Source organism: Phalacrocorax carbo, chromosome 4 (assembly GCF_963921805.1).
Source record: "Phalacrocorax carbo chromosome 4, bPhaCar2.1, whole genome shotgun sequence".
NCBI classification, from domain to species: Eukaryota; Metazoa; Chordata; class Aves; order Suliformes; family Phalacrocoracidae; genus Phalacrocorax; species Phalacrocorax carbo.
Genome location: NC_087516.1, coordinates 656988 through 681576, shown reverse-complemented (window position 1 = coordinate 681576; position 24589 = coordinate 656988). Strand labels below are relative to the sequence as shown.

General features: G+C 66.3%; 1 protein-coding gene across 1 annotated transcript; it reads right to left on the bottom strand.

Moving 5' to 3' along the window:
- Positions 1-149: 149 nt before the first annotated feature.
- ATP6V1B1 (ATPase H+ transporting V1 subunit B1) lies at positions 150-23637 on the bottom strand. Its single transcript, XM_064448780.1, has 14 exons — positions 23423-23637; positions 13968-14023; positions 9416-9514; positions 8067-8160; positions 6208-6285; positions 5695-5834; positions 4712-4813; positions 4435-4532; positions 3066-3189; positions 2237-2387; positions 1683-1765; positions 1353-1457; positions 629-758; positions 150-516 (listed from the first exon to the last, which is right to left on the bottom strand). Exons 1-14 carry the CDS (start codon positions 23514-23516, stop codon positions 350-352), a joined length of 1521 nt encoding a protein of 506 aa, XP_064304850.1. The 5' UTR covers positions 23517-23637; the 3' UTR covers positions 150-349.
- Between the last annotated feature and the right edge of the window lie 952 nt (positions 23638-24589).

Sequence of the window (24589 nt, the reverse complement as noted above, 5' to 3'; positions counted from 1 at the left end):
GCACCTCTGCCCTGCCGGGCGAGGAGCTCTGCCTGCGTCGGGCGAGGAGAGCGGCTCCCGCAGGGTGCAGGCAGGAGGGTGGGAACGGCCATGGCGTGGGAACGAAACGGCCGCAGTGGGAAGCGCAAGAGCACGGAGCAGTCTTGGTGACCACGCTGGTTTTATTGAGCAAGGAGAAGTTTCTCACCACTTTGGGATGCCGGTGCCGAGGACCCACAGCCCTCTGCAGCCTCCCGGCGGCTAACCCTGGCCAGCCCCACCGAAGGGACTTTTGGATGGTCCAGAGAGGTTTTGGGGGAGTCAAGGCCGCTCCCCAACGTTGACCATCTCATCCTGGAGCTCGGGGGGGTTAGAGGGCGGTGCTGGCCAGCCCCTGGCCCGACCCCTTGGCCTCGCGTGGGTAGTACTCAGCCAGGATGCTCTCGGGGATGCGCTTCAGCAGCTGCTTGGGGAAGATGCGCAGCAGCTGCCAGCCAATGTCCAGGGACTCGAAGATGCTCCGGTTCTCATAGGGACCTGGGATGAGATGCAGGGAAGGGAGATGCAGGAGTGGGAAGATTCTGGGGGTCTGGTCCAGTCCCAAAACCCCCTCCCAGCTCTGGGGCTGGGGTCCAGCCGCCCGTCTCACCCTGGGTGATGAAGTGCTTCTCGAACTTCTGCAGGAACTCCAGGTAAAGCAGGTCGTCGGGCGACAGCGCCTCTTCCCCCACCACCGCCTTCATCGCCTGCACGTCCTTCCCGATGGCGTAGCAGGCATACTGCGGGCCGGGTGGGCGGCCGTCAGGACAGACGGACGCTCCGTGCAAGCCGCCGGGCAGGCAGAGCAGGGGTAGCAGCGAGAGGCTTCCCCCTGCCCGGCTTTGGGAGCGGCTTAGGGAAACGCCAGCCTTCGCTCGGCTCTTTGCTGCCCGGCTGCGTCACCCTGTGCCTGGGGGATGCCCCGAGCAGGGTCTGCCCGCCCGGGCTCGGCCTGGGTGACCAGGCACTTTTCAAAGCCCTCTGGTCTCTGCAGCATCCACAATTATATTTCTGAATAATTAGATTGTATATAAAATATATGCTGCATGGAAAAAAGTCCTGCTTGCTGTCAGCTTGGGGTTCTTGCAGCACGACAAGCTACAGCTCCGTCCCTGCTTTGGGGCTTTGCATCTCCTGGACTTCCCACTTCCCAGGGCAAAGCATCCCACCCCCTGACCCCAACACATCAAGGAGGTGCCAAAAATAAGCACTCGAGTCCATCACGGCCAAGGGCAGCAAGATCTCAGCCCCAAGCAGGGGGAGGAGGGCTCTGAAGCGACAAATGATCCCGCTCCCCACTCCCCATCATCATCCCCCTCCTGCCCAGCCCTTACCAGCTGGTTGGAGACATCCCCATGGTCCTTCCTGGTCATGCCCTCCCCGATGGCCGACTTCATCAGGCGGGATAGGGAGGGCAGCACATTGATGGGGGGGTAAATCTGCAGGGCGAGAGGGACCCCCACCCATGTCTGCCTGCTGCCAGCCCTGCCGTGCAGGCAAGGGGACCACTGCCCTCACTTCGGGGTCCCCCCCTGCCCTCAGCACCCCCCGGCCCGGTGCTCTCCATTGGTTTCCAGCCCCACACGATGCCAGCGAGCACGGCGGTGCTGGATCCATCCCCACTCCACCGTGGCATGGGGCTGGGAAGGGACACAGGGACGAACCTGCCTGTTGTGGAGCTGCCGGTCGACGTAGATCTGCCCCTCGGTGATGAAGCCCGTCAGGTCGGGGATTGGGTGGGTGATGTCTGGGGAAAAGCAGGGTGATTTGAACCCCAAAAGTGTGTCTGGCTGCTCGGCCGGGCTCAGGACACGGCCGTGCCCCACACTGGGGGGTGACCAGAGCAGCACGGCCATGGGGAAGCTGCACCAGCCTGTGGCTGTGAGCAAGAGCCGGTTTCCCCCATCACTGGGCAGAGAAAAGCCTGTTTTAGACCTGCCCATGTGTGCACACACCCGTGGGCACACCCACGCCTGCACGCACCACCAGGCACCCCAAGTCTGAGGTCCCCCCCCAACCACATCCTTTGGCTGCAACCCAGCACTCTGCTCCGGCTGCGGGGGAGTAACCCTAAAGCTTCGCTGCCCCGACTCTTTTTCGCTGCAAAACTCTTTAAAACAAAACAATTTGGCATTTCCCAGCCCTGTGGCTGCCTGGTGCGGGCACAGCGGTGGCACCGCACACCCCACGGGGACCCCCGTGCCCCCCCGCCGCTGACCGTCGTTGGGCATGGTCAGGATGGGGATCTGCGTGATGGAGCCGTTCCTGCCCTCCACGCGCCCGGCCCGCTCGTAGATGGTGGCCAGGTCGGTGTACATGTAGCCGGGGAAGCCGCGGCGCCCGGGCACCTCCTCCCTGGCCGCTGACACCTGTGGGACGGCGGGGCTGCAGTTAGTGATGGAGGGGCTCAAGCACCCCGAGCACACCCAGCACCCTGGGCACCCTGAGCACCCCAAGAACTCCAGGCACTCTGAGCACCCCAGGCACCCCAAGTACCCCAAATATCATGGGCACCCTGAGGACCCTGAGCACCCCAAGCACCCCAGGCAACCTGGGCACCCTGGGCAATCCCAGCAACCCCAGCCTCAGACACCCCAAGAACTCCAAGCACCCCAGGCACCCCATGTACCTCAACTATCCTGGGCCCCCTGAGCACCCCAAGAACTCCAGGCACCCTGAGCACCCCAGCAGCTGGGCACTCCAAGCACCCCGGGCATCCCAGGCACCCCAAGCACCCTCAGTATCCTGGGTACCCTGAGCACTCAAAGCACCCCGGGCACCCCAAGCGCCTCGGGTACCCTGAGCATCCCCAGCACCCCAAGCACCCCAAGTATCCTGGGCACCCTGAGCACCCCAGGCACCCCAAGCGCCTCGGGTACCCTGAGCACCCCCAGCACCCCAGGCATCCCAAACACCCCAAGCACTCTGGGAACCCTAAGCACCCCGAGCACCCTGGGCACCCCGGGCACCCGCAGAGGACAGTCCTCATTCCCCACCACACGGGGAGGACGCGGCACCGGGGCAGGCCCCGGGGGACACGCGCTGACCTCCCGCAGGGCCTCGGCGTAGGAGCTCATGTCCGTCAGGATCACCAGCACGTGCTTCTCGCACTGGTAGGCGAGGAACTCGGCGGTGGTCAGGGCCAGGCGCGGGGTTATGATCCGCTCAATCCTGCACGGGGGAGAGGGCGAGCACCCCCAGATCCCAATTACACCCTCCCAGAGCATCCCTGGAGTCAGCCTGGGCGCAGCCCTCTGCACCCCCACGGTGCCCCTCACAGAGCCATGCTGGAGGCTGCTCCCGTCCCAGCACAGGGGCAGGTGTGGGGGGTGCCGGGAGAGCACACGAAGGAGCCCGAGGGACTCAGCACCGTGCAGGATGGTAGGGCCCCCCCATGCTCCTGCAGCCCCCGCTCTGCTGCTCAGGGCAGGGCTTGAAGTGCCCAGGAGTGGGGCTGGCCCCTGGGGAGCAGAGGGACCCGCAGCCTTTGGGGTTCCCGTGCACAGCAGGACCCTAATGACCCCCAGCTGCACCCAGTGCCAGCCCCTGCACCTCGATCCACCCGAGACAGATCAGGTCCTCAGTGAGGAGGGAGGAAAAAGGAGAAGGAGAAGGAAAAAGAGAAGGAGAAAGGAGAAAGGAGAAAGGAGAAGGAGAAGGAGAATGAGAATGAGAATGAGAAGGAGAAGGAGAAGGAGAAGGAGAAGGAGAAGGAAAAAGAGAAGGAGAAGGAGGAGAAGGAGAAGGAGAAGGAGAAGGAGAAGGAGAAGGAGAAGGAGAAGGAGAAGGAGGAGAAGGAGAAGGAGAAGGAGAAGGAGAAGGAGGAGAAGGAGAAGGAGAAGGAGAAGGAGAAGGAAAAAGAGAAGGAGAAGGAGAAGGAGAAGGAGAAGGAAAAAGAGAAGGAGAAGGAGAAGGAAAAAGAGAAGGAGAAGGAGAAGGAGAAGGAGAAAGGAGAAAGGAGAAAGGAGAAAGGAGAAGGAGAAGGAGAAGGAGAAGGAAAAAGAGAAGGAGAAGGAGAAGGAGAAGGAGAAGGAGAAGGAGAAGGAGAAGGAGAAGGAGAAGGAGAAGGAGAAGGAGAAGGAGAAGGAGAAGGAGAAGGAGGAGAAGGAGAAGGAGAAGGAGAAGGAGAAAGGAGAAAGGAGAAAGGAGAAGGAGAAGGAGAAGAAGGAAAGGAGAAGGAGAAGGAGAAGGAGAAGGAGAAGGAGAAGGAGAAGGAGAAGGAGAAGGAGAAGGAGAAGGAGAAGGAGAAGGAGAAGGAGAAGAAGGAGAAGGAGAAGGAGAAGGAGGAGAAGAAGGAGGAGAAGGAGAAGGAGAAAAAGGAGAAAGGAGGAGGAGAAGGAGGAGAAGGAGAAAGGAGGAGGAGGAGGAAGAGGAGGAGGAGGAGACCCACATGCTGGAGCCATGGGGCAGACTCACGTGGGGTCATTGGCCAGGTTGAGGAAGAGGCACACATTCTCCATGGAGCCGTTCTCCTCAAAGTCCGACTTGAAGAAGCGAGCTGTCTCCATGTTCACCTGCCCACGTGGGAGGAGAGGCCGGTGAGCAGGAGCAGGGTGGTTCATGCGTGGGGAAACTGAGGCAGGCGAGGGCCGAGGTGGCAGCAAGGCTGCCCACACGTCCTGCGCGATTTGGGCTCCCCGTCGGCCGCCTTTGCCGAGGCCGGCTGGGCCGTCCCGGCCCGTCCCTGACTCACCCCCATGGCAGCAAAGACGATGGCGAAGTTGTCCTCGTGGTAGTCCACCACATCCTTGGACTTCTTCACCAGGCCGGCCTGGCGGCAGATCTGCGCGGCGATCTGCGGCGGGACGGGGACAGGCAGGCAGCACGGGGCCAGCGTCCGTGGCCAAGCCCCCCCCAGAGGGCCGACAGCCCCCCTGGGACCACATTAGGGCCCCCGTGACAGCGAGGGGCAGGGGACGGAGATAGGACAAATAGGAACCAGCACAGGAGAGAGCGTCCCGGCACGGGCACCGGCACCCCCAGCTGCCCACCCAGCCCGCAGGTGGGTACCCAGCCCCGTGGGTCTGGGGGGAGTGGGCTCTCCCCCCACCCCCAGCCATCTGTGCCCCCTCGCCGCGGCACAGCACCCATCGAGCCAGGCCCTGACTTGACCCGTGGTCACCCTCTGTCGCTCCCGATCTGTCAGGGCTGGTTTTCCATCCCATCGCATCACTGTCTGTGCCAGGGCAGGGGGGTGCCGAGGCGGCACTGCCCAGCCACTGCGCATCAGGCTGGTATTTCCAATGCCCGGCATGGCCATGCTCGCATGGCCCATGGCCCCCACCCCCACCCCCCCCCAGGCTTGGGGACCCCATGTTGGACAAGCCCACATCACCTCTCCCCTCCCACCGCAGCTCTTGCCAGGGTTTGCTTTACCCCTCGCTCTGCAGATGGGGAAACTGAGGCACAAGGTAACGTGAGCTTCCCTCCTCCTGCAGGCACCACCCCATCTCCCTGCGTGGCTGCGTGGAGAGGGGTCAGGGAACACAACACCCCCCGCCAAAAGGCCCATCATGGCAAGCAGAGAGCCAGAGCACAGCAAGGAGAGGAGGAGAGACGCAGGAGACAGTCTCCAGCCCTCCCAAATCCCCCCCACGCTGCCTCCTCCATCCTCATCCTCCTCCTCCACCGGCTGCCGGGGCTGTGCTGGGGGTTCGGCGCCCCGTGGGGACCCACCTCATTGTGGGGGAGACCGGCAGCGGAGAAGATGGGGATCTTCTGCCCCCGGGCGATGCTGTTCATGACGTCAATGGGCGAGATCCCGGTCTGGATCATCTCCTCGGGGTAGATGCGGCCATGGGGGTTGATGGGCTGGCCTGGAGCAGGAAAGAGAATGAGGCACCCGTGGGACACCCCAAAATGGAGGAATCGCCCCCGTTGGTGCTAAAACGGAGGCAGGAGCCACTGGAGCTAAGGAAGAAGCACATTCTTGGACCAGTGCAGCCACCCTGCACCATCACTGGGGTGGGATGGGCTGAGCAGGCACCAACCCTGCACCCATACCCCCACCCAGGACACCCCAACAGGGACCCCCCCCGGGGAGCTGGGGTGGGGGCGGCACCATGGGACCGCTCTGGCCATCAGGGCCCTGGGTCATCCCCGGATGCCGGGCTGCCCCCAAGACCCTCCGGCATCTCCTGCAGCTGGTAAAAGGAGCCAGCAAAGCGATGCCGTGCCCGGAACCGTCACCGTTAATGTCCAGGAAGTCCTCGGCCATCACCGGGGGGCCGCTGTCGATGGGTTTGGCAGAGCCATTGAAGACCCGACCTGCAAGGAGAGAGCTGCTCATCGCCTGCGAGCCCCCCCACAGCGTGCGGGGCCACCCAGGGACTATCCTGCCCCTTGGGCTTCCTCAGGAGTACACCCAGCCGTGGGGAAACCCGGGAAACGGAGAGCACCCAGGGCTGGCAACAGGGCGTCCCCGCTGCCCGGGGTGTCCCACAGGGGATGGGGGTCTGCGGGTGAGGAGCGGAGGGCTTTGCACCCAGGGTGGCTGTGAGCACCCCAAGCCCTCGGCGCTGCATCCCACAGCCCCGCATGCCGGGGGTCGAGGCGTCCCTGTGTCACTGCACGGGGCGAGCGAGGAGCCTGGCACCCAAGGGCTGGGTGACACCTACCAGGTGGTGGTCCTACCATGTCGCCCGAGACCCCCCGCAATGCCATCCGAGCCGTCACCTCCCCCTTGGGGTCCCCAGCTCCCACGTAGGTGGGGGTGACACCAAGACCCCCCCATCCCAGCCCCAGGGCGGGGGTACAAGGCTCCCAGAGAGCCGCTGCATCGCTGTTCACGCTCAGCCTCATCGAGCAGCTCCGAGCCGTGGGATCGATAGTGGCAAAGCCGCCGTGCCGGCCCCCCCGCGTGCCGCTGCCGCCCCTGTGGGACTGTCTTCGGGTCCCTGACGGGCCAGGGAAGCATCGCCGCTGTCAGAGCAGATCAAGCTGACGGCGGGGCCGGGGCGCGGGAGCACGGAGCATGAAAGGTCAGTAACCTTGGTGCTCGCTGGGCACCCACGTCTCGCAGCGGCTTAATTCAGCGCCGCGGCACAAAGAGCGGCAGAGGGGAGGGAAGGGGCGATGCAGCCGTGATGCGCACCCCTGCCCGGCCCAGCCCCCCTCCCGGGGGCCTCATGCCCGGACCCTGCATGGGGACAGGGGGACCCTGCCTCGGAAAGGAGCCCGGGGCTCCATGCCCGCTGCCGGGGAGCCGGGACCTGTCCGGCCGTCACCGCATGCGGCCGTACCGCGCTCGACACCTGCCCCCTCCCAGACAGGCTGCCCTTTACCGCTGCCCTTTGCAGGCAGGGCTCTGGCCGGGTTTCACGCTGCCGGCAGAGATGGGAAGGAGATTGCAGGAGACACCTGGCCCCCCGACCGGGAAGCGATACCGTGCGTCAGCCAAGGTCCCTCTGCCGGGACCCCGAGCGACCGCCGTCACCGGCTGCAACTCCCCAGGGCTGCTTTGGGGACCCTCAGGAGTCTCTAACGTAGCTTGAGGGGGCCAAGTGCCTGGGGCTGAGTTTGAACAGCCCTGCGGGGGGCTGCTCTGGGCCTTGGGGGTCTGCCAGCATCCAGCTCCACCCGGACAAGTGTCCCCATGGGGACAGGGGTGACCTGTCCCCCCCGTGCGCCCTCAGGTCTCATCTCAGGTCTCAGCACAGACGGGGAAGATGCTGGGCGTCCCCCAGCTCTCCTAAGGTCGAGGTGATGAGAGCGCTAACGGCACAACCACGGGCTGAAGTTCCCCTGTCCTCACCCAGGAAACCTTTTCCCAGTCCAGTCCAAGCTTTTTCTCCAGGGATAACTGGGCAGAGTGGGCCCAGAGGGACGTTTTAGCCCTGTACGAGGGTGACCATCATCATCTCCCCACACTGGCTGTGACTCTCCCAGCACCAGACAGGGAGAGCCTCAGCCCCTGGGCAGCAGCAGAGCTGAACCCCAAGACCCAACACCCCCAAAACTGCCTGTCCCCCCCCCAGCTGCCTGCACCTGTGTTAGCCCATCATCTGTGCACTGAGATGTGTCGGGGCTCAGCGGCAGACTGGGCTTACCCAGCATGTCCTCAGAAACCGGGGTCCGGAGGATGTCCCCAGTAAACTCGCAGGAGGTCTTCTTGGCGTCGATTCCAGATGTTCCTTCAAACACCTGCGGAGACCCCAGGGCATGAGGCGGGTGGGGATTAGCAGGCGCAGGGGGCCAGGGGGCTCGGGGGTGGCTGGGGTCTCCGCAGGGAGGTGATGTGGTACGTGCTTACCCGAAAAACCCATCAGGGAGAGGTGACAAAAGAGGGGGAGAAACGCAGGGTTAAGAAAACTCCCTCCTCAGGGGTTTTGGCTTGGGGGGGGGCGGGCAGGGGAGGGGGGACCACACTCTCGTTAATGCAGTGAGCACAGCTCAAGGGCCTCAGGCAGGGCAGGGAAACCAAAGGCATTTTGATCGGTATAATATTTGACACCATTTATATTAATTAACCTCCAGATCACGGCTTTAATTAGAGCCGTGTGGCCCCTGGGAGAAGGGCTGGCTTGGGAAAGCCGGGGGCACCCGGCTGGGGGGGATGCGGCAGCCACGAGGGCGGGCGATGGCCGCAGCACCTGGGTGCGTGTGGGTGCATGTAGGTCAGCCCCTGGCAAAAGCTGCTGCTGCAAAAAGCTCTTTTTTTTTCAATTTCCCGCCCCCCTCCCCCCCTTTTTTTTCTTTCCCTCCCGAGGCTGACTCCCTAATAGGATTAAAAGGGCGCTGCAGAGGTCCGGGCAGCATTAGAGGAGCGAGGACTGGCGGCTCGCCAGCCACAACCCAGCCAGGTCTGCTGCGCAGCCACCCCAAGCCCTGGGCTGGCTGATCTGGGGGGGACCCGGGTGGGAGGGGACCCAGGCTAGTTGGGCAGGACAGCCCCAAACAGCCCCAGTGCTCATGGTGAAACCCCACTGCTTGGCTGCCCCGGTTTGAGGGGGCACCCCAAACCCGCTCCGGGCACCCCAGGAGCCCGCTGCCTGCCCTGGTCCCGGCCCCACTGAGGGCTGGTGGCTGTGGGGTGATGGCAGATGGGTCGTTAAAGTTTTCCTGCTGGGATGGGAGAGGAGGCAGCCCAGGGATGCCAGCGGGGAGGACACGGGGATGAGGGATGGGGGGTCCTGAGGAGGCTGCGGTCTCTTCCCAGTGGGGACATGGTGGGGGGGACCTGGGTGGGCAGCTCGGGCGAGGGGAGGATGGGCACAGCAGGATGGAGACCCAGCACGGGGCCATGCCTGCCAAACTGGGAGAGCTGGGACAAGAGTCCCAGGGCCCTGCCGGCTGCAGCAGCCACCGCTGGAGGGGGACAGAGCCCCGGGCCAGAGCCCCGGGCCATGCAGCACCCAGGCGTCCCCATCCCGCCCCGTCCCCGCCGCACTGGGCTCACCTGGACGATGGCTTTGGAGCCCATCACCTCCAGCACCTGCCCGCTGCGGCTGGTGCCGTTGGGCAGCATGAAGTGCACGATCTCGGCGTATTGGGCAAACTGTAGGGGCAGGGTCAAGGTGAGACGCGTGGTGGAGGCTCCTCTCCCCGCTCCAGACCACCCCTCACACCCCCTGCCTGCACAGGCTTGTCTGCCAGGGCTGCCTCAGTTTCCCGTCCTGTGGTCGGGGGGATTGTGCTCCCTGCAGCCACCAAACACCGGGGCGGGGGGACATTCAGCAGCTGATGCCAACAGGCAGCACCCACCACACCAGGCAGGGACAGGCAGAGCCCAGGCAGGAGGAGGTATCAGGGAGAAGGTGCTGCCTGCCCCAGCCCCATCCCAAAACATGCTCCAGGCTGTGGCACTGATCCGTGCCTCAGTTTCCCCAACATTGCAGGGTGCCCCCCTTCCCCCAAGGGTGCTCTCAGACACACCTGGCTGCCCAGAGCCTGACAACTAACAAATTCAAACCCCTTTTCCTACCTGAAGCAGACAGACCCCTCAGCTGCATAAAGCAGCATCTCTGAGAGCCTGACACACCGCATCCACAGCCCCACATAAACCCCCCGGAGTTGATGGCACCCCTTGGGATGGCTCTGGGTGTCTCCCAGGGAGCCGCCGGATCCCCCACAGCCCCCCATGAGAAAGGTTAAGTCAGGGGATCACCAGTTTAACCACCTCACATCGGCCAAGCCAAGCCGCACGGGCAGAGGGGTGAGCAGGACCCAGCACTGGTGCTGGGTATGGGCTGCAGCCCCCAGGGACACCGACCTCCCTCCCTGGCCTCCCGCCCAGCCGGGACCACCGGGGCGGGTGGAGGGGACTCTTCTGCAGCCCCTTGGCTGAGGGACACATGCTGCTCTGGGGACAACATCCAAGGGCATTCGCTCTACGAGCACGCCTGCCCAGCCCTGCCTGCCAGCACGCTCTGTATTCTCTTCAGTCTCCTCCTCCTCCTCCTCCTCACTCCCAGCCACCAGGGCTGGCTCCGGCACTGTGAACTTTGGACTTTAATTCTTTCGTAAAGACCTTTGCATAAAGGACAACAAAGCGAAGGAAACACCCGCCACAGTCTGGCTCTTTAATTGAGCTTATTAATTCCCATCCTGCCGGGCTGGGCATGAAAGGGGCCATAGAAATGAGCCACCGGCCAACAAAGCCCCTCGGAGGGTCCCGGCTGGCCGTGCCACGCGGGGATGCTGAAACGCCCAGCGCCCACCCAAGCGGTCCCAGCCCCCGCTCCCAGAGCACCAACAGCAGGGTGACACCAACGTGCCACCGGAGCTGGGGGGACAGGCTGAGCTGGGGATCGTGCTGTGGCCTCGCTCCGACCTGGCTCCTGGACAGAGCCAGAGATCGGGCAGGGGCGCAGGGCACAGGGTACAGGGGACAGAGCTCGGGGGCACAGGGGACAGGGGGCAGGGACAGAGCCCGGGGGCACAGGGGACAGGGGACAGGGGACAGAGCTCGGGGGCACAGGGGACAGGGCACAGGGGACAGAGCTCGGGGGCACAGGGGACAGGGGACAGGGGACAGAGCCCGGGCGGGGGCACAGGGGACAGGGGGCAGGGGACAGAGCTCGGGAGGGGCACGGGGACAGGGGGCAGGGGACAGAGCTCGGGGGCGCAGGGCACAGGGGCAGGGGACAGAGCTCGGGGGCACAGGGGACAGGGCACAGGGGACAGAGCTTGGGGGCGCAGGGCACAGGGGCAGGGGACAGAGCTCGGGGGCACAGGGGACAGGGGGCAGGGGACAGAGCTCGGGGGCACAGGGGACAGGGCACAGGGGACAGAGCTCGGGGGCACAGGGGACAGGGGACAGGGGACAGAGCTCGGGGGCACAGGGGACAGGGGGCAGGGACAGAGCCCGGGGGCACAGGGGACAGGGGACAGGGGACAGAGCTCGGGGGCACAGGGGACAGGGCACAGGGGACAGAGCTCGGGGGCACAGGGGACAGGGGGCAGGGACAGAGCCCGGGGGCACAGGGGACAGGGGCAGGGGACAGAGCCCGGGCGGGGGCACAGGGGACAGGGCACAGGGACAGAGCCCGGGGGCACAGGGGACAGGGGACAGGGGACAGAGCTCGGGGGCACAGGGGACAGGGCACAGGGGACAGAGCTCGGGGGCACAGGGGACAGGGGGCAGGGACAGAGCTCGGGGGCACAGGGGACAGGGCACAGGGGACAGAGCTCGGGGGCACAGGGGACAGGGGGCAGGGACAGAGCTCGGGGGCGCAGGGCACAGGGGCAGGGGACAGAGCTCGGGGGCACAGGGGACAGGGCACAGGGGACAGAGCTCGGGGGCACAGGGGACAGGGGGCAGGGACAGAGCCCGGGGGCACAGGGGACAGGGGACAGGGGACAGAGCTTGGGGGCACAGGGAACGGGGCAGGGGACAGAGCTCAGGGGCACACGGCACAGGGGGCAGGGGGCAGAGCTCGGGGGCGCAGGGGACAGGGGGCAGGGGACAGAGCTTGGGGGCGCAGGGCACAGGGGCAGGGGACAGAGCTCGGGGGCGCAGGGCACAGGGGCAGGGGACAGAGCTCGGGGGCACAGGGCACAGGGGGCAGGGGACAGAGCTCGGGGGCACAGGGGACAGGGGGCAGGGACAGAGCTTGGGGGCACAGGGGACAGGGCACAGGGACAGAGCCCGGGGGCACAGGGGACAGGGGGCAGGGACAGAGCTCGGGGGCACAGGGGACAGGGGGCAGGGACAGAGCTTGGGGGCGCAGGGCACAGGGGCAGGGGACAGAGCTCGGGGGCACAGGGGACAGGGGCAGGGGACAGAGCTTGGGGGCACAGGGGACAGGGGGCAGGGGACAGAGCCCGGGCGGGGGCACAGGGGACAGGGGGCAGGGGGCAGAGCTCGGGGGCACAGGGGACAGGGGGCAGGGGACAGAGCCCGGGCGGGGGCACAGGGGACAGGGGGCAGGGGACAGAGCTCGGGGGCACAGGGGACAGGGGGCAGGGGACAGAGCCCGGGCGGGGGCACAGGGGACAGGGGGCAGGGGACAGAGCCCGGGCGGGGGCACAGGGCACAGGGGCAGGGGACAGAGCTCGGGGGCACAGGGGACAGGGGGCAGGGACAGAGCCCGGGGGCACAGGGGACAGGGGACAGGGGACAGAACTCGGGGGCACAGGGGACAGGGGGCAGGGACAGAGCTCGGGGGCACAGGGGACAGGGGGCAGGGACAGAGCCCGGGGGCACAGGGGACAGGGGGCAGGGGACAGAGCTCGGGGGCACAGGGGACAGGGGGCAGGGACAGAGCTCGGGAGGGGCACGGGGACAGGGGGCAGAGCTCGGGGGTGCAGGGCACAGAGGCAGGGGACAGAGGTCGGGGGCGCAGGGCACAGGGGACAGGGGACAGAGCTCAGGGGCACAGGGGACAGGGGACAGGGGACAGAGCTCGGGCAGGGCCACAAGGGACAGGGGACAGAGCTCAGGAGGGGCACGGGGACAGGGGGCAGGGGACAGAGCTCGGGCAGGGCCACAAGGGACAGGGGACAGGGGACAGAGTTCGGGAGGGGCACGGGGACAGGGGGCAGGGGACAGAGCTCGGGAGGGGCACGGGGACAGGGGGCAGGGGACAGAGCTCGGGAGGGGCACGGGGACAGGGGGCAGGGGACAGAGCTTGGGCGGGGCGCGGGGCGCAGGGGGCAGGGGACAGAGCTCGGGCAGGGGACAGGGGGCAGGGGACAGAGCTCGGGAGGGGCACGGGGACAGGGGGCAGGGGACAGAGCTTGGGCGGGGCGCGGGGCGCAGGGGGCAGGGGACAGAGCTCGGGCAGGGGACAGGGGGCAGGGGACAGAGCTCGGGCAGGGGACAGGGGGCAGGGGACAGAGCTCGGGGGCACAGGGGACAGGGGACAGAGCTCGGGCAGGGGACAGGGGACAGGGGACAGAGCTCGGGCAGGGGACAGGGGGCAGGGGACAGAGCTCGGGGGCACAGGGGACAGGGGACAGAGCTCAGGCAGGGGACAGGGGGCAGGGGACAGAGCTCGGGGGCACAGGGGACAGGGGACAGAGCTCGGGCAGGGGACAGGGGGCAGGGGACAGAGCTCGGGGGCACAGGGGGCAGGGGACAGAGCCCGGGCGGGGCGCGGGGCGCAGGGGACAGGAGGTGCCTGGGTGCGGGGCACACGGTGAGCGCAGGGTGCCCGTGCCGAGCACCCCCACGGCCACCCGAAGGCTCACACGCCTCCCCGCGCCCCCGCACACGCGCGCCCCCGCACACGCGCGCCCCCCCGCGCGCCCCCCCGCGCGGGCAGGCCCGCACACGGGCCCGCTGCCGGCCGCGGCCAGAGGAGGGAGCTCGGGGCCGGCTCAGGGACCCCGCGGAGCCGGGGACAGCCCGGCGGGGGGCAGGGGCTCGCTCCCCATCGCACCCTCCCTGCCCGGGAAGGGGGCTGGCAGCCCGGCCCCGCCCGCGGCGGCACGGTTGTCCCCGCGCAGCCCCAAGCGACACCGCCCGGGGGGGTCCCCTTGTCACCCGCCGCCAGACGGGCTCCTACCTTCACGTTGTCCAGCACCACGAGCGGCCCGTTGACGCCGCACACCGTCCTGTAAGCTGGGGGGGGAAGGACACGCCGTCAGCCCCCCGGAGCTGGGGGTGCTCCCGCCCCGCTCCCGGCACCGCCACCCCCAAACCACGGGCGTCGGGGGGCCGTGGCCTCAGCAGGGCAGCATCCCTCCCACCCCGGCACCAGCCATCCCATTCCTTAGCCAAGCTACGGGCTAAAAGGACTGGTGGCTGCTAAAGCGGAGACCCAGAACCTCCATCCTGCAGGAAGCGGCGCTTTTACTAAATGAATTTCACTTCCTTTCATATAAAACATTTATATAGAAATAAATGTGCAGAAAGGAAGGACATTTAAAGCCGGGAGCGCGGCAGCAGCGGCAGCCTGCCCCAGCCAGCAAACTGAAAGCCTTTCTGCAAATCACTATTTTCCCTTTCCAAGTACAGTTATTCATTACACCAAGATTTTGCCTTTTTTTAAAAAAAAAAAAACCCAAACAATAAAAAAACCTTTTTGTGGAAAAAACCATATTAACAAGAGTCACATCCCGCCCAGGCAGAGACAAGCTCAGGGCTGTGGCAGTGAAAATTGGGGGGGGGCAGTTTCCACCCAAAAACGGGCCGTCGGCCCCCGCCTTCTCCCACCATAGGACCCCCACACCGCGCCCAGGGACACCCTGTGCCTCCCTTCCCCCCCACCCTGACTGCGACGGACAGCGGTTCGCACCCCACCCCCGCCGCCGTCCCCCACCAAACGCTGCCCGCAGCCCAGTTAAGGGAGGTCCGTGTGCCCCCCCCCGCCGTGGCATGGCTCTGCTCCACGGTGCCTCGCTGCCATGGTGCCCGGTGACACTGGTGACAGCACAGGAGCCGGCCTGGGGGGACGCTTCGCCTTCCCAAGGTGCCCCCACGCGCTGGGCAGGGATGCCACAACCGGGGACACCCCAACCAGCACTTTTTACACGCAGGATGAGCAATGCCCCCCTTATCCCCAGCTTCCTTGGCTCAAAACCCCCTTGGGCAGCACCAGGAGAGCTCTCCAGCCTCGGGCAACCCCATCTCGGTGGCACGGTGGCCCCAGCATGGTGGCACCACAGCCAGTGACCCACCGGCTGCTCCAGCAGCTCCTGCAGGTCCCAGCTCCCTTCCCAGCCGGGTGTCCCCATCCACCCCACCTCTGCCCCACTCGCTCCAGCAGATCCCCCACCGTCCCAGCCCCGCTGCTCCAGGGCAGCCTGGCGACAGACAGCTCATCCCCCGAAAACCACGGCCACGGGCAGAGCCAGCAGCCCAGACAGTGGGTGATGGGCACAGCCCTGCCATCTCCCACCGCCCTCCTGCCTTCGCTTGCCTTCAGCCGGCAGCACATCGGCAGAGCTGCCCTTGCACCACGGCAGCCCGAGAGGTCACCCCTCGTCCCCAGGGAAGACCCCGCGGACAGACAGTCCCAGCTGGATGCCGCCGAGTGGAAGGAAGAGCTTTCGGGGCCACCATGGCAAGGGCTGAGCGCCCAGCCTGGTCCTGCCTGCAGGGTGGCACTGCCCAGCTGCCACGGGGTGCTGGCCTGGGACCCTGGGGTTCAGGATGAGACCCCAGGGCACTGGGGATTCCCATGGCGCTGCATTCGGGAGAGGAAATGAGGGTGCTGGGGATGCGATTTCTCCAAAGAGACTACGAAGGCCCCCGGGGATGACCGCGGGGCAGGGAGGCACCTGGGAGGTTAAGCACTGGGGTGACAAACAGGGATGAACCGGTGTATGAGCCCAGCGAGAGGAGGCAGGTCCCCAAGGCTGGGGAGGGCGAGGGCTGGGAGCAGCTTCCCAGGCGAATGCAGGTGCTGGGGAACTGATCCGGCTCTAAGCCGCTCCTTGATCATTTTACCGATGTGTCAAACGCCGTAACGCCTGCCATGGCAGGGCCTGGCTTTGCTGACCCCGCCGGGCCCTTTCATCCCTCTGCCCCCTCTTCTCACACCAAGTTCTCTGATTTACTCATGATCCTAATAGGATTGGAGAGGCCGGGGCAGCTGGCGAGCTCGCCGGCCTCCCTCCCGCCGGCCGCGGGGATGGGTGGTCCACGCCGCGGCAGTGGGATGGGGTCCCCGCGCCGCAGCATCCCTGCTGCCCTTTGGGTGACGCCGGCACTGGCACAGCTCCCTGGGTGCAGGAGCTGGTCCCACACACATGCTCAGCAGCCCAGCCCTGGCAACTTCATTTCTGGGGGACTGCTCTCGTTTGCCCCTCGCTGGCCGCAGCCTGTGTTGGGGAGCACCCATCCCTGGCCACCGCACAGCCCAGCGTGGGGTCACCCCCAAGGCACACCGGGCTCCCAGTGTCCACCTTCCCTCACCCGGCCCGTGCCCTGCCACAGACGTCGGCGGTGCTGGTAATCCCTGCCATTTTTGCAATTAGCCTTCTCCCCGTTACCCAGTTACGCCCAGTTCCTGCCGGTCGCCCGTTCAGCAGCCTGGGGGGCTGGCACACCAGGAGCCAGCTCTCCGCCGCCAACCTCCCCCTCTTTTGTCTCCTTTATTCCCAAAGTGACCATTCTGCCTTTTATTTCCCCTTCCAACTCCACAAATACCCGCCGCCTCGCCTGCTTCCCCTCCCCCGGGAGGCTTTGTTGGGCTCTTCTCCCCCTGCGCCTCCTCCGTAGCCCCAGCTGTTGGGGAGCCACCCACGTGGGACAGGTCGCTCTCCCCTGAGCATGGTGGTCTCGGCCACCTCAGGACCTTCCTGGCTTCTCCCACCACACTGGGATGTCTTCCCCCACTGAGGGCACCGGACCCTCTGGCAGCACTGCTGGTGCCCTGTGGCTGTGACACTGGATCATTGGCTGAGCTCTCTGCCCATCCATCCATCCATCCATCCATCCATCCATCCATCCATCCATCCATCCATCCATCCATCCATCCACCCATCCATCCATCCATCCATCCAACCCCTCCATCCCTCAACCCTTCCATCCCTCCCTGCATCCTTCCATCCATCCATCCATCCATCCATCCATCCATCCATCCATCCATCCATCCATCCATCCATCCATCCATCCATCCAACCCCTCCATCCCTCAACCCTTCCATCCCTCCCTGCATCCTTCCATCCATCCCTCCCTGCATCCTTCCACCCATCCATCCATCCACCCCCCCACCCATCCATCCATCCATCCACCCACCCATCCATCCATCCATCCACCTCTGAATCCTTCCACCCACCCATCCATCTACCCACCCATCCATCCCCCAACCGTCCCCCATCCATCTCTGCACCCATCCACCCGCCCGCCTGTCTTTAAGTAACATATATACACACATACACTTGCCCTCCACCGCCCCTAAGGAAGGAAGCACTGTTCCTCTCATTTCCTCAGGGGGAAGCTGAGGCAGGGAAGGCTCCCCCAGCCTGGACTCGCAGGGGTCCCTGGCAGAGCAGGGTCTCAGCGCCGCTTTCCCCCTCCGACCACACCAGTCCGTTTGCACAGGATCTGCCCTTTGCCGTCACTGGATCCCCTTCCTCCCCGCCATGACCTTGTTTTGGGGATGGGTTTTAGGGTGATGGCGACACCACCAGCATCCCCAGGACAGAGGGAGAAATGTGACCCCAGGGTCTGGGCTTGGCCACACCGCCCTGCAACGTCACCTCTGACTCTGGTGACAATGATTCGGTCTCGCTCTCGGGGTCATGGCATAGTGGAGGTGGGCAGGGACCTCTGGACATCTTCTGGTCCGAACCCTGCTCAAACAGCATCACCTGGAGCCGCTACCAGAGCCCCATCTCAGGGGGGTGAAGATCTCCAGGGATGGAGAGTCCACAGCCCCAGCGAGAAAAGGCTTTTTGGGGATCGGGGCTCCAGAGGATGCATGGACGGATGGATGGATGGACAGGCTTAGTCATGGACAAATTAATGGAGGGGTGATAAAAAATGTTGCTCCACGATTCCCTGTTCTTCACCATTTCCACTGAAAAGCCCATTACAAAACTCTCACAGGGGCTTCGCCTCACCAGCCATCCCGGGGGACTCCCTTCGGGCTCGGCTTGCCCCCGCATCCCGAAGCAAAACAACGCCCCCGCCAATATTATGAAAACATTGAACTCCTGCAAGGGAACTTTCTGCAAAAAATGTCTCATTTTCTACAAAGGAACCAGCTCCTGGCTTGGCAAACGGGGCAGTCCCAGGGCTTCGCCCCCTGCCCGCCCCAAGCCCGGCCAGCCCCGGCCACCGCGGCAAAGCCGGAGCCAGAGCCGGAGCTGCCTGGCGCTTGTTGCATGGCTCCAGCCCCCAGCCCATGCCCATCTCTACGGTGCAAAGGGCTCTATCGCAATAGAGAAGGAAATCACGACAGTAGACACCCCACCAAAGGGGTTTGGGGCTGGGGGGGGACCGAGGAGGAGGAGGAGGAGGAGGCGGAGGAAGAGAAGGATGGGGAGGGACAGGCAGAGGAGGGGGAGCCCCTGCTACCGGAAAGCACTAATTCAGATAATTAAGATGTTGAGCTGTTATGAACAAGCAGGGTGGGGGGAGGAACGGCGGGGTGGGTGGGCTGCAGTGGCCGGCCGGGCCAGGAGGCTGCCGGGGGGCACGGCCAGGGAGCGGGAGGCAGGGGCAGAGGGGCCAAGAGAAAAGAAAAGTCTTTCAACATGGCCTTTCCACACCCCCAGCCCCAAATTCACAGCTCCTGTCAGATGCAATCTCCATTAGCCCTGACACTCACGCACTACTAACCATCGCCGCGGCCGGAGCGGGGGGAAAGGGCCCCCGGTGACAAAGAGGACCCGACCCAACTACACCCGCCGCTAATTGCTCCCACTCACCCGCCCTGCTCTCCCCAGCCCCCTGCCCCTGCCCGGGCATCGCCTCCGGCTCCCCTGGCCCGACACACACGCCTTAGGGCTCTGCTCCAAAGTGCTCTGGGGGCTCGCTCCCGACCTCCAGAACGGCCGGTGGTCCCAGGACCCGCCGTCTGCCACGGCGAGGGGATGGACGCAACCCCAGCCCCATCCTCCTCCAGCCTCGGCCATGGCGTGGAGACCAGCAAAATACCCTGCCGAGGGTGTCACCTTCTCTGCAGAAGTGATCGAGGCTGATTTTGGACAAATTTATTGCCTGATGGTCACCTTGGCCTCTAGGACAGGGCGTGCAGCAAGTGATGCCCATCCCCGCTCACTGCCCCAGGGGCTTTGTGCATCCCCAACCCCAAATTACAGATCTGGGGTCTGCACGCAGCCATCAGAGCCTCGGACACCCTCTCCCGTCTTCAGCCCCATGCGCAGGCTGAAGGGGAACCAAACCAGAGCAAAGATAGGAAACGGGACGCATAAATAGCCCTGAAATCCCCCAAACCTCTCCCCTCCAGCCCAGGCGGCAGCGGGACAGGTCTCCGGCACCCCCAGCTCACGCCTGGCACCCCACGGCGATGGGCAGCAGGCACCCTGTGGGGCAGAGGGGTCTGGGTGTGCCGAGGAGGAGGTGCAGGGTGGCCATGGGCATCCCCCCTGGATGCCGCTCACCATTTTATCACCCGCAAACCTAGTTTTTAACCAAAATCCTGGGCTAGGCTGATGCTCGTGGTGCCGCAGCCCAGCTCCCGGGCCAGGGGCATGAATCCAGCCGTGGCGGCAACTTTGAGCTCAAAGTCCCGCTCAGCCCTGGCCCATCCCCGGCACCGTGACAGCGACCCACGCAGACGCACGCCACGGTGCCACGAGCCAGCATCACCCGGCGGCCTCATCCTGCGCCGGGCGGCGAGTGCAGCAGCCCAGGGCCATCCTGGGACTTTTCCGACAGTCCCTAAGTGACCGCTTTCCCCCTCCGCAACCTGCCCATTGTGCCATGTGTCACTTTGTGCCGATGCTGTCCCAGCCCGGTGGAGCCGGTGAAAAGCCCGGCGGGGGGTCACACTCTATGCCACTAATTAGGGCCCCGGCGGCGGCCGAGGGTTCCCATACACACCTGCACGTCATGTGAGGAAAGGCGAAGAATGGCAGGAGCAGCCGAGCGTGAACCAAACAAGTCAACCCAAGGAAAGACACACAAAAAAAAAAAAAAAAAGAAAAAAAATCGCTGGGCTTGCTGTTGCATTTTCTATCAGACAAAACAGAGCCTGGGGGAGGCGGGTGGACCCCGGCCCCGGGCGGGCGATGCAGGCACCAGCCAGGCTGAGGGGTTTTGAGGGGCTGAGATGGCCCCAAGAGGAAAGGGGAAGTGATGGAGAGCGGGGCCATGCCATGGGGCCAGAGGATCCCGCCCCGGCGGGATGGACCGTGGGGTGCCGGGGATGCTGCTGCCGGGGTGGGAGGATGGACGGCTCCTGCAGCCGCGGGCTGGAGCGCGGGGAAGGGACGGACGTGGCATGCGATGGCTGCAGCCCCCAGGAACCCGCCAGCCCCGTCGCCATCCCCACAAAGCCGCAGCAGCTGCCATCTCCCATAGGCACACCAAGGACATCAGCCTTGCTTCCGAGCGGTTCGGCAGCTCCATTGCAGAGGGCAAGGCACTCCCGGCTTCTCCTCCGGGTCATCCACGACCCGCCCACCTGCAGCACTGCTGCAGCATTGCTGCCGCGGCAATTTAACGCTCCTGCGGCTCGGTGCTGAGCCCCGCAAGCCCCTCGCTCCTCCCCAGAGCTGGGGGGACCCGGCAGAGAAGCTGAGATGTGTCCCCCAAACCATGGCGTCACAGGGCTGGCTGACAGCGATCCCCTGCTGTCCCCATCCATCCATCCATCCATCCATCCATCCATCCATCCATCCATCCATCCATCCATCCATCCACCTCCTTGCACCACGGGCCCCCAAGCTGCTCCCAGGCTGTGCTGGCTGAGTTTAAAGCACACCCTGGGGCCGTGGGGGCTGTGGGGACTGTGGGGCAGGGCTTGGGGCACCCCACTCTGCGCAAGCAGCCGCTGAGCCCACGTGCATTGCTCGCTGCGTTGTTTTTTCCTAAAGGTGGGTCAAGCCAAAGGCCAGGAGGTGATAAGTGCTTCTTCCACTCACTTGTGCTAATGGATTTGCAGCACGGGGAAGCAGCTGCTAATACCTCTCCCGCCTCTCAGGAGAACCGGCCCCAGCAGAGCAGTGCAGGCAGCGCTCTGCCTGCTCCTGCCAGCCAGCCCTGCCTGCCCACGGCCCTGCTCGGCCCCCCCGGCACCCCCAAGCTCCAGGTGCTGGGCTGGGGGTCGGGGTGCTGGGCTGGAACTGGGGATCACGTAGCTGCTCCTGTGCCCGGCACCATGCTGGCACCCCACGCAACCGGGACCCCGGGGTACCCCGTGCTGCCGCGTACCCCACTGTGGGGCTGGGGAGAGGGTCCCTGCTGCCCTGGCACCCACCTCTCGCACTCTTCCAGCTGCACCCGGGGCGGGAACAACCCACCACCCTGTGGGTGCCGGCTGGGACCCCCCATGCCAGCCCTTGGTCCCTGCCCCATCCCCTCCCAGCTGTGCAGAGGCTCACTGGGGGCTGCTCCAGGGGTCACCCCTCGAGGCTGGGACCCTCCGGGCAGGCAACGGGGGTGGCTGCTCTTCCAGCCCAGCAAACCGTCTCCCATGGGTGCACAAAGGGGCAGCCGCAGCAGCAGGAGCCTCGCCTGCAGGATCCGGCCAGGGAGCCCATGGGGAGGGTTGGACCTGCCCCTAACGCGATGAGAAACAGCCCCTCCCTGCAGCCCCCTCCTTGCCACCCAGTGCCCCTGCTCGGGACGAGGGCTGGCTCTCACCCGGTGCGGACTGGAGAGAAGTCACCCACGGGTGGCTGCTCCCTGCTCCGTGTTGACAGCAAACACGGGCGGGCAGAGCCGGCTGCGCTCAGCCGTGGCGGGAGGGTGCAGCCGGGACCCTGCCAGCCCGGAGCCACCCGGCTCAGGGTGAGGGAGGTGGGGGCAAAGCTCCCCCCAGCCATCCCGATCCGGGAGCCGAGGCACAAAGGTCACAGCAAACGTCCTTGATGCCTCCGAGCCTGCTCTGCTCAGAGCCAGGAAGCCGGGGGGGGGGTGGGGTGTCACAGGCCACCCCCCAGATGTGGGGCTGGCGTGACGCTGTGCACCCCGAGGTCGGGGTGGGATGGGGGTGCAGCCCAGGGTGGGGGGCTGAGGGTGCTGGCGTTGAGCCAGCAGCGCCGTGCTTGCCCGTAGCTCCCATGGGCTGCTGCAAACAGGGTGCACAGAGCTGCCGGCACCCATGGGTGCAACGCAGTGGTGACCCACACGGCGCATCACACAGTCCGGACACACAGACATCCCCTTGACGGATGCAGCCGTCCTCACAGGCTCCAGCACACGTGCCGGGAGAGGCCATGGGAAACGGCGCATTTGGCAAAGGCCTCCCTGCAGGTCCCTCGTCCCCGTCCCCCTGGGCCGCCACCCTGCACGGCGGTGCCCGCAGCTCCCATCTGCACGGGTGACCCCAGGGACACCTCGGCAGGGGACAGGAGCACTACCCTGCTCCAGGGACAGGGAGAGGGTCACGCTGGGGAGGTGGGCACCCAGAGAGGCCTCGGAGCAGCAGCACGGGCGGGTGGTCCCTCCATAGCACCTCTTAGCGCCAGTGTCACGCACCCCTGCCACCCACCCCTGCCTGCCCCAGTGCCACCCACCCCTCCCTGCATCCCGGCCTGCTCCAGTGCCACCCACCCCTGCCTGCATCCCGGCCTGCTCCAGTGCCACCCACCCCTGCCTGCCCCAGTGCCACCCACCCCTCCCTGCCCCAGTGCCACCCACCCCTGCCTGACCCAGTGCCACCCACCCCTGCCTGCATCCCGGCCTGCTCCAGTGCCACCCACCCCTGCCTGCCCCAGTGCCACCCACCCCTCCCTGCCCCAGTGCCACCCACCCCTGCCTGACCCAGTGCCACCCACCCCTCCCTGCATCCCTGCCCGCCCCAGTGCCACCCACTCCTGCCTGCCCCAGTGCCACCCACCCCTCCCTGCCATCCCTGTCTGCCCCAGTGCCACCCACCCCTCCCTGCCCCAGTGTCACCCACCCCTGCCTGACCCAGTGCCACCCACCCCTGCCTGACCCAGTGCCACCCACCCCTCCCTGCATCCCTGCCCGCCCCAGTGCCACCCACTCCTGCCTGCCCCAGTGCCACCCACCCCTCCCTGCCATCCCTGCCTGCCCCAGTGCCACCCACCCCTGCCTGCCCCAGTGCCACCCACCCCTCCCTGCCATCCCTGCCTGCCCCAGTGCCACCCACCCCTGCCTGCTCCAGTGCCACCCACCCCTGCCTGCCCCAGTGCCACCCACCCCTCCCCGCCATCCCTGCCTGCCCCAGTGCCACCCACCCCTCCCTGCCCCAGTGCCACCCACCCCTCCCCGCCACCCCTGCCTGCCCCAGTGCCACCCACCCCTGCCCGCCACCCCTGCCTGCCCCAGTGCCACCCACCCCTCCCCGCCACGCCGGGGTACCCATCGCGGCCCCGCCCGGATGCCGAGGCGCGCCCCCGCGCCCCCACTCACTGAGCCGCGGGCCGGTGCCGCCGGGGCGGGTGGCGGCCAGCGCGTGCTGCCTGGCGGCGGGCAGGGCCGCTGCCCGCACCTCGGGGGTCGCCATGGCGGGGGCTGCGGCCGGGCAGGGCGCGGGGGCGGCGGCGGCTCCCCGGGATTTGTACCCCCCGCCCCCGCCCCGGCCCCGCCCGCAGCCCCGTGTTGGCTGTAAACGGCGGGAGGGAGCGGCGGGACCGGCCGGACCGGCCCCCCCCGGGGCCCCTCACCCCCCCCGGGGCCCCTCACCCCCCCCCGGGGCCCCTCACCCCCCCCCGGTGCCCCTCACCCCCGCCCCGGGACCCCTCACCCCCCATCCCGGGGCCCCTCGGCCGGGCGGGGGGAGGAGAGGGAGCGGGACGGGGTAACGGGGGGGTCAGCCGAAAGGGGGGGTGGGGAGGGGGGACAGGGAGGGGGTTAGAGATGGGATAGGGGTAGGGATGGGGGTGGGGATAGGGGTGGGGATAGGGGTGGAATGGGAGGGGGTTAGGGACGGGCATGGGGAGGGGGATAGAGGTAGGAATAGGGATGGAAGAGGGGGAAGAGGGAGAGGGATGGGGAGGGGGATAGGGGTTGGGGCAGGGGCAGGGACACGGAGGATGACGATAGGGATGGGGATGGGGTGGGGACAAAGCTGGGGCAGGTGTGGGGCCAGGGTTGGGGTAAAGGTGGATTTTGGGGTGGCTTTAGGGGCAGGGGGAAGGGTGGGGCCATGGTGGGGGGAGGGCTGGGGGAAAGGTGGGGTTATGGGTAGGGGCAATGGGTCTGCACCCCACCCCCACCCCCTGCGGGCTCTGGGTGCTGGGGCAGAGGTGGAGCAGGGCTGGGATCAGGCCCGGGGGGATCATGGTGGGTGTGGGGGGGGTTGTAGGGAATCTGGGATGGAGGGCTTGTGCACGGGGCACCCCCCTGCCTGCTGGGGAATGGGGGGGGGTCAGGCCTGGGGGTGCTGCTGGAGGGTGGCAGTGTAGCGGGGGTGTCTCTGAGCGTGCACACACGGAGGGGGCTCTGACAATGGCTGGAGTCAGGAGGAGCAGGCAACGATGGGCTTCAAAAGCCCCCCCCTGCAAAGGCACCCACTGAAGGCTGGTGGCACTGGGAGAGCGTGGGCGAGCTGCCGCTCCCGAAGGTGACGGAGGGGGA

Coding starts and splice junctions, on each gene's coding strand:
- ATP6V1B1 (XM_064448780.1), bottom strand. CDS start 23,516: ATGGCGACCCCCGAGGTGCGGGCAGCGGCCCTGCCCGCCGCCAGGCAG. Junction 14,024..23,422: donor CGGCACCGGCCCGCGGCTCA/GTGAGTGGGGGC, acceptor TTCCCCCCCCAG/CTTACAGGACGGTGTGCGGC. Junction 2,388..3,065: donor ACGCCGAGGCCCTGCGGGAG/GTCAGCGCGTGT, acceptor GCCGTCCCACAG/GTGTCAGCGGCCAGGGAGGA.